Source organism: Rattus rattus, chromosome 1 (genome assembly GCF_011064425.1).
Source record: "Rattus rattus isolate New Zealand chromosome 1, Rrattus_CSIRO_v1, whole genome shotgun sequence".
NCBI lineage: Eukaryota > Metazoa > Chordata > Mammalia > Rodentia > Muridae > Rattus > Rattus rattus.
In genome coordinates, this window is record NC_046154.1 from 90,234,074 (window position 1) to 90,246,985 (window position 12,912).

At 51.0% G+C, this 12,912-nt stretch overlaps 1 protein-coding gene across 1 annotated transcript in view; it reads right to left on the reverse strand.

The window, feature by feature from the left end:
* Positions 1 to 710: 710 nt before the first annotated feature.
* The window catches only part of Col27a1 (collagen type XXVII alpha 1 chain), a 119,096-nt gene continuing 106,894 nt past the window's right edge, over positions 711 to 12,912 (reverse strand). The window contains 12 exon segments of the mRNA XM_032903081.1: positions 711 to 2,560; positions 3,951 to 4,169; positions 5,681 to 5,790; positions 7,272 to 7,443; positions 8,182 to 8,247; positions 9,847 to 9,873; positions 10,752 to 10,787; positions 11,007 to 11,024; positions 11,126 to 11,161; positions 11,289 to 11,342; positions 11,777 to 11,839; positions 12,252 to 12,305. Of these exon segments, the coding sequence (XP_032758972.1) occupies positions 2,414 to 2,560; positions 3,951 to 4,169; positions 5,681 to 5,790; positions 7,272 to 7,443; positions 8,182 to 8,247; positions 9,847 to 9,873; positions 10,752 to 10,787; positions 11,007 to 11,024; positions 11,126 to 11,161; positions 11,289 to 11,342; positions 11,777 to 11,839; positions 12,252 to 12,305 (1,002 nt within the window). The 3' untranslated portion in view covers positions 711 to 2,413.

Here is a 12,912-nt window from a genome sequence, read left to right on the forward strand (position 1 = left end):
CCCAGCCCTTTAAAACCAGGCCCTTGTGGCAGGAATGTACTCTTCCTTCTCAGCCAAACTACAACAGTTCACTTGGTGTTGCTGTATCCAGGATTGCCTTTCTGTAGTAGATCCCCAAATAAATTGCACCATGTACAGCCCACTTCTTTTCTTTGCTCTCATGGCACCTGTGATCACCTCTTAACATTCTGGGGTGGGTTGACTGGGAACAATGAGATGTAACAGTATTGATGTCAAAATGAATGAAGAAACAATGCATGATTCAATAACCACATGAAAAGTCCTGGCCTCAACCCCTGCGTGTGGAGTGCAGCTGGAAGGGGAGGGGCTTGGGGGCTTGAGTGCAGCTGGAAGGGGAGGGGCTTGAGTGCAGCTGGAAGGGGAGGGGCTTGAGTGCAGCTGGAAGGGGAGGGGCTTGAGTGCAGCTGGAAGGGAGGGGCTTGAGTGCAGCTGGAAGGGAGGGGCTTGGGGCTTGAGGCAGCTGGAAGGGGAGGGGCTTGGGAGCTTGGATAGAGAGTGGCTCCTCCTGCACTTGGACACCCCACTCTTCTTCCAGAACGTGGGCACACAGCACTTCTGTGGTCCTGAGCTTTAAGCTCCAAGCCCCAGTGCTGGCCTCTGCCTCAGCAGGAAACCCTTCATGCATCATCCCACCTCCTGCAGAAACTGCCTGTGAGCGCGGTGAAGGAGCATCAGACCACAGACTCGTCTTTTCGTTGCTCAGTTTTAAATATTTATTTAAAGTCCAGAAGGGAACGGGGAACCCACTGGGGGTTTGAACACACTAACATTTAGACAGAAAGAACAACAGCGAATACACATCAGGTGACAAGGAGACAGCGCAAGACACAAGAGGGGACACGGGGAACAGCACTCAGATGGGGATCAGACGACAAAAAGCACATCTAGGCTTGGGGGACAGGCAGGGGCAAACAGGCAGTATACAGGGAAGGGTTGGGCAGGAGTGAGGTATTAAATAATTAAAATTGAATCCAATTCCCCCACAAGACGCAACTTTAGAAACACACAAATATAGATCTTTCTCCTAAAAAAATAATTCCATAGTTAAAATAACTTCAAAATCCAATGGGGGGATCCTGACTTGTTTAGACAGATGGGGTTCCCTTAATTGTTCCTTTCCTCCCCACCCAAATTGGCACCTATGGGAAAGAACATTGGGTTTCTACACAGCTGTGCAATAATGTAAAGGCAGCAAGGTTGGCTGCACCTGGAAGGTCGGGCTCCCTGGCGAGAGGGAGGACCGAGGGTCCTCAGCTGGCTTCAGGGACTCCTCTGTACTTAGTTCACCTTCAAGATCATCCTCAAAACCAAGGAGTCTTCTCCCAGGGCAGGTTTTCTAAAGAGGACGAAGCCCCTCCAGGAGCAAGGAGGACCACATCAAAATGTCCTCTCAAAAGACGTACCCTTCAAAGCCCAGAATTAGCAGAAATCTCTCTACTTCTGGTTTCTGGGAGGATTTTTTTGTTTTTTGTTTTTTGTTTTTTGTTTTTTTGTTTTTTGTTTTTTTTTTTTTTTTTTTTTTTTTTTTTTTTTTTTTTTTTTTTTCCTTTTCAGCGGATTACACGTGCGGGCAATTTAGTAACATTTTTAACTCCTCATTTGGAGGAGAGAAAGATAAGTGGGCAAGGCCCCACCCACTCAGAAAGTTTCTTTAAAGCCTGTGGCAACAAAAATAGTAGCACCTTCAGAATCTTAAATAGTTTCTTTTTCTCCTTAAAAAAAAAATCACATACATTACAAGAGACAATTGTGAGCACCATCGATTTCACAGTGGGAGGTAGCACACAGCACCCCAGCCCAGGGGTCAGCACCCTAGTCTAGGGGCCAGCACCCCAGCCTGGGGGGGGGGTCTGCCTCTCCACACCCCCAGCTTCTCTTGTTCTTCCTCACCTCTCCCAAGTGAAAAAATAGTAACACACCTTCTCTTTGTTTAAATAATATATATATAGATAGATAGATTTCTTTCTTTCCTTTTTCTCCTCCTTTTTTTTTCCATGTCTCCTTTCTAATATTGCACATCGAAAGCTCCCTAGCAGGGACCAGCTGGCAACATGCCCCCTTCCCTTGAGGTGGCATCAATGGGGGGGTCTTTGGGCAGTTGGGGATCAGGGGTGTCTACAGAGCTGGGCGACAGGCCATGGGCTGGAGTAGGCTGCAAGCCCAGCTTGCTTCTGACTGGCTCTTTGGTTGGTTCTTGGGGCTAAACTGGGATTGGTGGTTCTCCAGGGCAGCCTCAGACCTGCTACTTCTGCTCAACTCCCGCTGAGCAGATAAGAGTGAGGACCTGCACCAGGGTCCTAAGGCAAGAGCCTGCATCTCCTGGGACCAGTTGTCCCCATCTCTTCTCTTCCCCCACAAGGCTTAGATAAGCCTAGAGGTCAGAGGTTAGAGGTCAGAGGAAGCATGCAGGTCCAACTTCCAGGCGGTACTGCTTCCCTGACGAGACAGGTGGAAGGTTGTCCACACTGACAATGGGCAGCTGCTGGGGGTCCTGGGTCCGGAAGGTGAATAGTGTCTGATGCCAGCGGCCATCATGGACCTGTAAGTAGGCAAAAGACAACAGTGGAAGTGATTCTTGACATTTACAAATGCATATCCCGTCTTTCACTTTCAGAACACATCTGGGCACACATCTGGCATGGTTGCTTCCAGTTTTTTTTTTAATATTTTTAAATGTTTTAGTTTTTTTAATTTTTAATTATATGTATGAGGTGTGTCTGAGTGTAGGTTTGTGCATGTGAGTGCAGGTGCCCTTGAAGACCAGAAGATGATATCAGATCCCAGAGTTCAAGTGATAATGAGCTGTCCAACATGGGTGCTGAGAACTGGACTCGGGTTGTGTGCCTGCCTATCTATCTATCTATCTATCTATCTATCTATCTATCTATCTATTACCTATCTATCTATTATCTATCTATCTATTCACTCATCCATCTATCAATCATCTACTGATTCATCTATCTACTATCTTTCTTTCTTTCTTCCTTTCTTTTTCTATCTATCTATCTATCTATCTATCTATCTATCTATCTATCTATCTATCTTTGAGACAGTATCTCATATAGCCCAGCCTTGCCTTGAACTCCTGTTGCTCCTGCCTTTACCTTCCCACCCACCCTCCAATCACGTACTGAGATCATAAGTGTGAACCATCACACTGACCTCAATTTTTTATTTTTTATTTTTGTCTTTTATTCTTGTAAGCAGCACTGTATAAAATTCACTGTGTTTTAACTTTGGGGCACATTCCTATTTAGTTCTCATTCTACAAGTAGCATCTCCAGATCCAAGGGCAGTGGTCTTCTCGAATAAATGCGGGTTCCATATTTACACAGAGCTGTGTTTGAACATCCTTTTCTTGGTATTTTCACGTGGGAAGCCAGTTTTCCCACATCCTGAATTACACTGTGTATTACTGACTTTACTTTTTGGGTGGTTTTACCTTTTATGACGGTCTTCCCCAACCCTTAAAGCCTACCATGCTTAAGACATTTGAAAATGAGCAAAGATATTAAAAGAAAGAAAACAATCCAACTGGTGGAGCAAAGAGGTCTTTTGAAGAGGCCTTTGCAAATAGCAAATGTTTCTATTAATCTGAAGACCGTTTAACAGCACAGACTTTCCCTCAGAAGGTTCCTAGAGAGGTTAATCTAAGGAGTGCTTGCCTGGGGTAAGTAAGACCCTGGGTTAACTCCCAGCAACAAACATGTGCACACATACACACACATACATGTACACATGGGCATGCACACAGAGAAGGCCTAGAGAAGAAGGTGAATAAAGCCAATTTTACTAAATAAATCATTCTAATAAGATTACATGATGATCCGAGTGGCATACATTATAGTATAAAATTATGACCTGCTCATAAACAAGTTCCTCCTACTGACCCTGCATCAAGGGAAAATGAAGGGGGCTCCAACAGTTACCTTGCAGCCATCCATAGACACCTCTGGCCTGAATTGACCCCCAGCTTCAAAGACCTGTCCGTTCCAGGCACGGAAGCGCACAGCTTGCCTGGCAGAGGGGCGTGCAGGTCCCTCCTGCCACACCGTCATGTTCAGGCAGTGGATTGTGATGTGCTGTGTCCCCTCAGAGCTGAGCAGGTGCAAGAAATTCATCTGGACCCGACTAACAGCAAACTCTGCCTGTGGGGAAGATGCAGGTGGGAAGCAGCCCCCTGGGGCCCTGAGATCCCCCACCTTTCTGGAGGTCACCAGGGTAACCCCTTTCCCAGCCAGTTCTCCTGTGTCATCTGCTCACTGGTCCTCTAGCCTAGTGGCTGTTCAATCCCAGAACCAGAAGTCCCAGGGTCTTGCTGCTGTTCACTCTGCTCCCCCAGGTGGGTGGACTAAGGGCTCAGCCCGGTCCAGAGGACGACATAGATTTTACCCCAGCTGAGCGTGGAGGAAATTCACCGAGCCATAGAACTCAGCCTACAAAGGACTCAAGGGTTAACAAAGATGTGTGGGGCTGTGGGGAGGCAGGGCTTAGTGGACTGTGGTGGGTTCAATGAAAGTGTACCCTTCAAGAGGATATTAGGATCCAGTCCTTTCCAGTCATTTTCCCCCTTCCTGACTGCCAGGGAGTAAGTAGTTTTCCTCGACTATAGTCCTCACCACAGACACTCCCCCACCCCCACTATCCCCATCACCACCACCTCCGGGCAAAAGAATCAACCAATCAGTATGAGACAAAAGAAACCTTTTTTCTTTCTTGTTGTGTTTAACTATTTTGCTACAGTAACACAAAACTAACTAAAGTAGCCTGCCATTGATCCTGATGGAGGTGCCAACGTCCTGGGTGGCTGTGCTGCCAATCCAGACTTATATCTCGGCTTAACAGGCTTCCCAGGTGGTTCTGAACCTACGAGCCCCCAAGAAAGGGAGTCCACAAAGGTTACTGTATCCCTCTTGGGTTGTGAGCCCTAGCTGCAGGGTCACCTGTGAGTCTGATTCCCCCTCTTGCCCCACCCCCCCATGGCTCAGGGTCAGGCTAGGTCAGGAAGCCAGCAGACTTGCTGAACAGTTGGCTGAGGAGTGGATGCAGATAGCCTCAGCCATGGCAAGGCACCTATGGAGTCTATGGATACAAAGATCTGGGGCTCCCTATCTTTTCTGTAGCCAGGGTAGCTTCTTCCTGTGGCACCCCACTCCACCCCCAAGCCACGTGGATGACTTGTAGAAACAGACAGGAACGACCATGCCTCCCAGCTGCTGCCAGCTCCCAGCTGCTGCCAGCTCCCAGCTGCTCGCTTCGTTGTTGAGTCACCTGGCCTCACCCCAAAATGCTTAGCCCAGGGACAGACATGGTGTCCAGGCACTGAACAGGAGTTAATGAGTTCACGGTCCAGAGTGACATGTGTTTCAGATAAACAATCTTTGGAGTTCATGCCAAGAATTCACGACTCTCTGGGATGAACTACTCTGCTTTCAACCTGAGACAAACTATGCCAAGAGAAGCTGGAGTCCTCAGCATGGTGCCGCGGGAAAGAGTTTGTTAATCACACGTAGAGTTCTGCATGTCCCCCAGATTCTCAGTGAGTCAACTAAGTCTCAAGAGGTGGGTTTTCCCTCAGCCTTTTGAGAGGACAAGCAGGGTCCAGGATAGACATTGCAAAGTGGGCAGTGCCTGTGGCAGGGGTGGGAGTGGAGCGCACCTTGGAGGCCGTGATAGGCTTCAGGCAAGTCTGCCCACCATGTGTAAAGTTGCAGGAGACTTCGATGGTATCAGAGGAGCAGCCGAGGTTGGGGTCCACCCAGTAGATACCTGTAGCAGAGCAGGACAGAGAGGGCTGTCTGAGTTAGAAGGGAGCCTAGAGGGGGCTCTGTAGGACCTGTACCCGTGACTCAACAGGGCTGCAATAGGGTGGGAAGTTAAGGGTAGGACAGGCAGACACAGGATATCTCAAGGCACAAGCAGGGAAGGATGCCTTCAGGGTAGAGCTGACGTGTGGGAGAGTCTGTGAGAGCAGACTGGGATGCATCTACTCTACAGAGTAGACAACTGGGCTCTCAGCTCCTCCAGATTCTTCCAGGCCCAGCCTTTCTCCCAGAACCTGTCCAGTGAGCTTAGGCCCAGAGCCACACTCTGGCTTCCCCTCATCTGCACTTCTGCATACATCTGGCTTCTCTGCTGGGGTTGCTGGATGCCAAGAGCTCAGCAAGCAAGGGAGGGTGGTCTCAACGTGTACTTGTACCTACGTGCACAGCAGGGAGGGATAAGGTGACACTGTGGCTTGCCCCCACACTCAGATGAGAAATCAGGTGAGGTTAGAAGGTGAGAATGCCCACTGGAGAGGAACCCTGGGGTTCTCCTAGCCCTTGAAATGTGTGTGTGTGTGTGTGTGTGTGTGTGTGTGTGTGTGTGTGTGTGTGTGATGATGTCATTACGCAGGTGAAGGCAAGTACAAGATAGAACGAGGCCTGTCATTGGATGAGAAGGAAGGATGGGCAGGAGAAAAGTCGGAAGGAGAGTGGAGGAGACAGGGAGTGGAAGCAGCAGAGAGAACATGGAGGCTGATGTGAAGATTCCACTCTGTGTATTTACAGGTTGTTATGAATATTCATAAGGGATGGATGTGTGCAGGGCTTTGTATGTTTAGGTGGGCAATTATATCTTATCAATTGGATCAGAGGTTATTGTGTTGTGTGTTCTTTCATGTGGAGATTTAAATCAAAGAGAGTTATGTGGCAGCCGGAGACCCTAAGCTGCCACGGACTTGGGATGTATATTTCTGGCCTGGTTCAACCTGCCTTGGGAACTGGATGGGTAGAGAGATTGTTGCCAGGCTCAGAGAGTAGTCATAGGCAGTGTGGTATGGGATGGAGCAGAGCGGGTGAGAAGCTTTGCTGAGTGAGATGAAGATATCGACCAGACGTCTTGGGGCACTGCGGTGCCCGATCTAGTGGGGGTAAAAGACAGCATTTTTTTAAATAATTTAACAGCAACAGGGCGGAGATGTGTGTGTTTCATTTGTTCTTTTCAAAGTCCTTATCTTATTCTCAGAATGGACCCAGCTTATGGCACTACGGGCTGTCATCCTCTCTATTAATATCCTCAAAGCTTGAACCACAGGTCTGGCAGATGGTGAACCTTCGAGGCTGTTTGCTGAGTCAATCAATGATGCTGTGTGTCTATTTCTATGAGGACAGAAACTTGGCTGGGTTGTACCGAGGACCCAACACTCCATGGACCCGAGCTCTTTTTGAAACTGTACCACCCATCCTCAGCCTCATAGGCACCCTTACCATCCGCCATCTTCTGCTCGCAGTCCATGAGGTCCCGGCAGACCCGGGCTGGGTTCTCCTTGGTGCCCAAGGGCGTCTTAATGCTCTGGATGAGGTTGCTGAGGTAGTGTAAGGTTTTGAAGATCTCCCCTCCCTGGTCTAGCATCAGCTGGTCTGGATAGCTGTACCCCTGCTACGGAAAGGAAGGGCCATAGGCCTGTTAAGTGCTTGGGCCTTGCCCAAAGTCCCAGACACAGTGCTTTAAAATCCTCACTGTCTGGGGATCTGGTGACCAGCCCGTTCATGGCTAACTGAGACTGGCTACTCCGCCTTATAACAGATAAGGAGAGGGAGGGTCAGGGACAGAATGTAGCAGGGACAAGAGCTGATTCCTTGCCCTTGGGCTATGAAACCCAGCAGGGTTGGTAGGAAGTCTGAACTAGGGGAGTGAGCTCCCCACCAGGAGAAGGATGTGAAGCAGCAAAATAGGCTCTTATACTGGCTGGAGTAAAGATCACCCTAGACCCATCTTAGCCTGCAACTATGGAGCAGAGGTGACCACAAACTAGGTCTCAGCAGAGCCCTGGGGCTCACTTGCTTCTGTGCAATCCCTGGGTGACCCTGGGGACACTCTGTGAGCTATGAGTCAGATGAGCATCCCTCCCTGACTCAGGCCAGCACACGATAGACTCAGACGCTTCCAACAAAAGCAAGGAAGCAGTGTCTGTGTCTAGCCTGGTTCTGGCAGTGTGGGCTGAAGTACCACTTGGGACTGTGGTTTCTAGTGATGATCTCCATCTGAGACCATGAGACATCACTGAGAGAAGGTCTCTGGTGCTCTTGGTACCAGTCATGGGGACAGCATCAACCGCTATGACCTTTCTCTTTCTCCTAGGACCAGAGGTCACGTGAGCAGAGAACCTGCCAGTACCTCCGATCTGACTGCTCCCTGAGCATCCATCCACGTTTGGAAAGCTGCCTCAAGGTCACCTTGTTGCTGTGCAAGAAAAAAGACAAGGTGTGTGTCCTGTGTCCATCCCAACGGAAGCCAGATTCTGAAAGTAGGAGCCAGGGGCCCAAGCACCTCCACCCCACTCACCCCCACCCCACCTCCTATGACAGGGTCTGGACCAAGGCACACATCCTCTACTGAGTTCCTCCTTCCTTTGCAGAGTCAATGTTGACTATGTCACTCCCCCCCACTAAGTCCCTCAGTAGCTCCCAGGGTCCTCCCGGTATGAGATTTCGATGCCTTAGCATGGTTAGAAACCCCATTCGAGTGCTGCGGCCTTCATCCTCGTGTCCCTCCAGCACCAGGCACACACAGTTCTTCTAAGTCCCTGAAAGCCGTGCTTTGCCAGCCCCAGGATGTTTGCACATCTTCCCACTGACTGGGACGTCTTTCCTGTCTCCAGCGCAGTGTCTGGTTTCCTCAGCCAGGGGTGATAATGCTCCCCAGAGGACACCAGCGGGTGCACTTTTAATTGCTAGGCCTAGGGGGAAAGAGATGCTTCTGCATCTCCAGGTTAGAAGTAAGGAGTGCCGCTCATCCAGCTCAGACATGTAGCACAGCGAGGCTGGGCGATCGTTCGCAGGGCTCTGTACTGGGTGGGGGATGGAAGACGTCTGTGGATGCTTTTGCTTCTAGGCTGGTGAGACAGCTCCTCTATATCCCCACAGACCCAGTGGCTCCCATTGTATTGCTCTTGGGTATGCCTGGCCTCAGCCTTGGCGCGCAGATGGTCGAGCACGAGGCAAGGGGTCTGGAGCAGGGCTGTTGGGGGGCTCCCAGCTCTGCGTCTTCCCGTTGAGGGGCCTGACTTGGTTCCCTCGTCTGGAAAATAACTCCCCAAATAAAGCATTCTCCCAGAACCACTAAAGCCATTTCTAATAGTGTCTGGCGTGTGATGAGCCGTGGGTGCATTTCAACTGTCGATTATACAGAGGGTGAACCCTCCTTTTCCATATCCTGGGAGGAAAAGGGCTTTTCCCTGCCCGCCTTTCTGATGAAGAGACAAGGGAGGTGACAGGTAGGTGCTTTGTAAGTACAGACAGCACAAAGGGAGGGGCAGGGAGCCTCTGGGGTGGAAAGAACTCAGACTCTGAGCATCTAGTAGCCCCAGGGTTTCTTTTCCATCCAGCCTTTCCTATGACCACATCCCAGAGATACTGTCAGGTTCTGACCTCAGGGCTCACTGGGGGTAGGGACAACATGGGGCCTAATTGGTTTACAGGGTCAGAAGGCTGAGCTCAGACAGGGCTGCTGTGCCCACCAGAAAGCAAAAGGGTCCAAATGCAAATGCATGCTTGGCCCTCGGGACCCTGGGTCTGAGGAGGAGACAGCCTGTCGTTCACCCATGTGTGTGGAGGCAGAGACAGACCCTGGGGGCTGGAGTTAGAGCAGCCGCCTGGTTCACAATTGGGGACATGGATTAGCCTCTTGCTTGGGGCTCCTCCGGTAGGTCAGGGCCCATAGCTCCAGCCCAATGGATATCCTAGAGGTCCAGCCACTGTGGCCAGAGAAGGTTCAGCTGCTCTTCCCTTGCCCACCCCACAGCCTCCTCTCAGGGGGTCAAAAAACAACGGTGCAACTTACAAACTGGACAGGATGCCAAGGAGGGCCCTGGAAAAGAAGGTGGAGGGTCAGTGTTTGATAGGGACTTGTGCTGGAGGCTTAGGAGGCTGGAGATCGGAGAAACTATCTAGCAGGAGGAAGTATGCCAGGCCACGAGCCTCTAGGCATGCTGGATAGCTATTTCTTCTGAGTTGGAACACTTCCTCTTGGAAGGAGCAGAGGGCTCCTAGGACTCAAAAGGAGTCATGGGGCCCTCCCTGGGGGTTGGTGGTGGTGGTAGGTGCTCTCCTGCGAGCCAGGCTTCATGCAAGCTGGAGAGGGAGCTCCAGTAATGCAGCTCTCAGGAGCCATCATCCACGCCAGGGGGCTTCTCGATGAAACAGCTGCCTGTGAGCCCCTGATGCTCCCGTAAGTAACCCCGATAAGCACATGGGCACACGGAGCTAGACCGGGGTGGGAGAGCTTATGTGCTCTGCCAATTTCCTATCTAAGATAGACAGATGCTGGTTCACATCTGCCCAGGAAAAGTCACACCACAGGTCCCCACTGGACTTGTCCTATGTTCCCTACAAATCTGTAGGCCACAGCAAGCATACAAGAGCCATGTGGCTTTGGGTCAGGGCATAATCTACCATAAAAACCTTGGTCTAGGGGTTGGAGAGATGGCTCAGAAGACCCCTCGATCTTGCTGGGGACCTGGATTTGGTTCCCAGCCCTCATATGGTGACTCATGATCATCTACTAAATTCCAGTTCCAGGTGATCTAACTGACCCCCAAAAGCACCAGGCATGCTTGCAGTACACGTCACACATACATGAAGTTAAAAAGAAAAATGTTAAAGACAAACAAAGACAACCTTGGTCTCATTCAGAGGAACCCGCCTCCTGCCCTGGGAATCCAAAACACCCAGCATGCAGCTACCTACCGGTGGACCTGGCCGCCCCCTCGGACCAGGAGGACCCTGTGGGAGAAAGAGGAAACAGTCAGCTCTTGACAGCTCTTTACCCAGGCTGTCTTCCCAGGCCCAGAGATGATGTTCCCCTGGGAAAGAAAGGAAACAATGGGGAGGAATGCCAGAGCGGGGGAGGGGGAGAGGGAGGGAGAGAGGGGGGAGAGTCTGAGAGCCCTCCTCCCCCAGTTCCTGTCCGCAGTCTCAAGTCTTCACACCCACCCTACTTACCCTTGGGCCTTGCAGTCCCTGGAGATAGAATGGAGAGGAGAGACAGTTAGGAGATGTGCTCTGAGGAGGGGTTCTCTGCCCATCGCACCATAGTACTGCCTGCCAGGCTGTCCACTCACCCAGTCCCCTCGGCTGCCTCTGTCACCTTTGGGACCCTGAAACAAACCATAGCATTGGGTTAGGGCTCAGAGGGAAGTCCTAGTTCCCGTGTGTAAGTTTGAGTCACAAAACACTTGATCCCAGAACACCGGAGACCCCTGCAGCCTTCCTTTTTGCACATACCGGGAGTCCAGAAGGTCCCAGCATTCCGGGGGGCCCAATGATACCTTCCTTTCCCTAAAGGAGAGAGAGGCTATGAGTCCTCGGTCTGGGCCTGGGGAATAGAGTGACAGAGGAGGTGGCAGCTGAGTGTCCCACGGGAATGAAAAGGGTGCCCCTTCAAGCAGGGTGGGCCATACATCTTCTGAGCCCCATCTGTATGCTTGGGTAGGGCTAGGCCATGCATCTTCTGGGTCTTTTCTGCTGCTGGGGTGGGGCCAGGCCATGTCTCCTGAGCCTTCCTGCATGCTGGGGTGGGCCACAAGAATGGGGAAGGGAAGGCTGGGGTAGTGGCAGGGGAGTGAGCAAGGGCGTGAAGCTACAACAACTGTGTGTAAAGGAGGCTCTAAGAGCAAAGGAGCAGAAAGACGTGAGGTGTGTGTTCAACCAGCTGATGGCCAGCCTCAGAACTGGGTGACTACCAAGCTGGCACAGGAAGGAAGGAGACTTACCATCAAGCCAGGAGGACCCCGAGGGCCTTGGATGCCTTTGAAGCCAATGTCTCCAGGGGGGCCCTGTTAGAAGCAGAAAAGGGTTGTTACTGGGGCAGCCACTGGGGAGCAACCTCCATGTCCCTGAGTTCTGGCTGGCCTTTGCCCTCTTAATTTTGTGAGATGCCTTGGGAGGAATTGTAGGCTTCTGGTTCTTAGGCAGGAACAAGCTATATGCCATCAGGGTAGTATGCCATGTACGCCTCGGGTCTTACTGTTTACAATGGTCTTCTTTGCCTATTGTTTCCCCCGCCTTTCACAGACTGGGAACGCAGAGCTTATACTGAGTCATGTGTCTGAGGCACCGAGTTAGTAGCTGAGCACACTCACAGCTGGCTTCTGGCCCACACTCGGAGGAGGGTTAAGTGAAGACTCAAGCAGTGAACCCACACATGGACGAGCCACCAGTGATAGACAGAGGGATGGGACTCAGTACCTTGGGTCCAAAGAGGCCAGCCACTCCTGGGAAGCCCATCTCGCCAGAATCACCCTGTGGGGAGAGCAGGACAAGGTGGTGTGAGTGGAGCCAGGACAAAGCTGTCGCCTATGCCAGATGCCAGTCAGTCCAGGAGTGGAGTGGACAGGCCTCAGGCCGTACTCCCAGCTCAGAGTCCCACAGCCATGCTCTGTAGTCAGGAACTCCTATCCCAGATCCTTATGGGAGAAGACAAGCAGTGCCACAGACACTCCTGCCCAGCCAAGCCTCTCTGTAAAGCACAATCCCCTGACAGAAACCCTCCATGGATGGCTGCTTGGAAAGTAATCTCATACGACAAAGTTTCACTCCTTCCTTTTGGACATGAGTGACTTCATTTATTTTTCTTGCCTTATTGCAGTGGCTGGATGCATAGTATGAACTTGATAGAAATGGTGCCTTGCTTCTGCTTTTTCGGAGAAACCACCCAGCCAGTCACCACTATGCCTGTTAACTGTAGGGTTTGTTCAGATATCATGGACCAAGTTGAGGAAGTTCTTTTCCATACCTACTTTGCTGAGGTTTCCTTTTTCCCCTCTCCCAGATGAGAAAGGAAGTTACAGTCTTGCCACATGCATTCCTGCGCCTATAGCAAGAGTCAGATGACTTCTCTCCTTTAGTC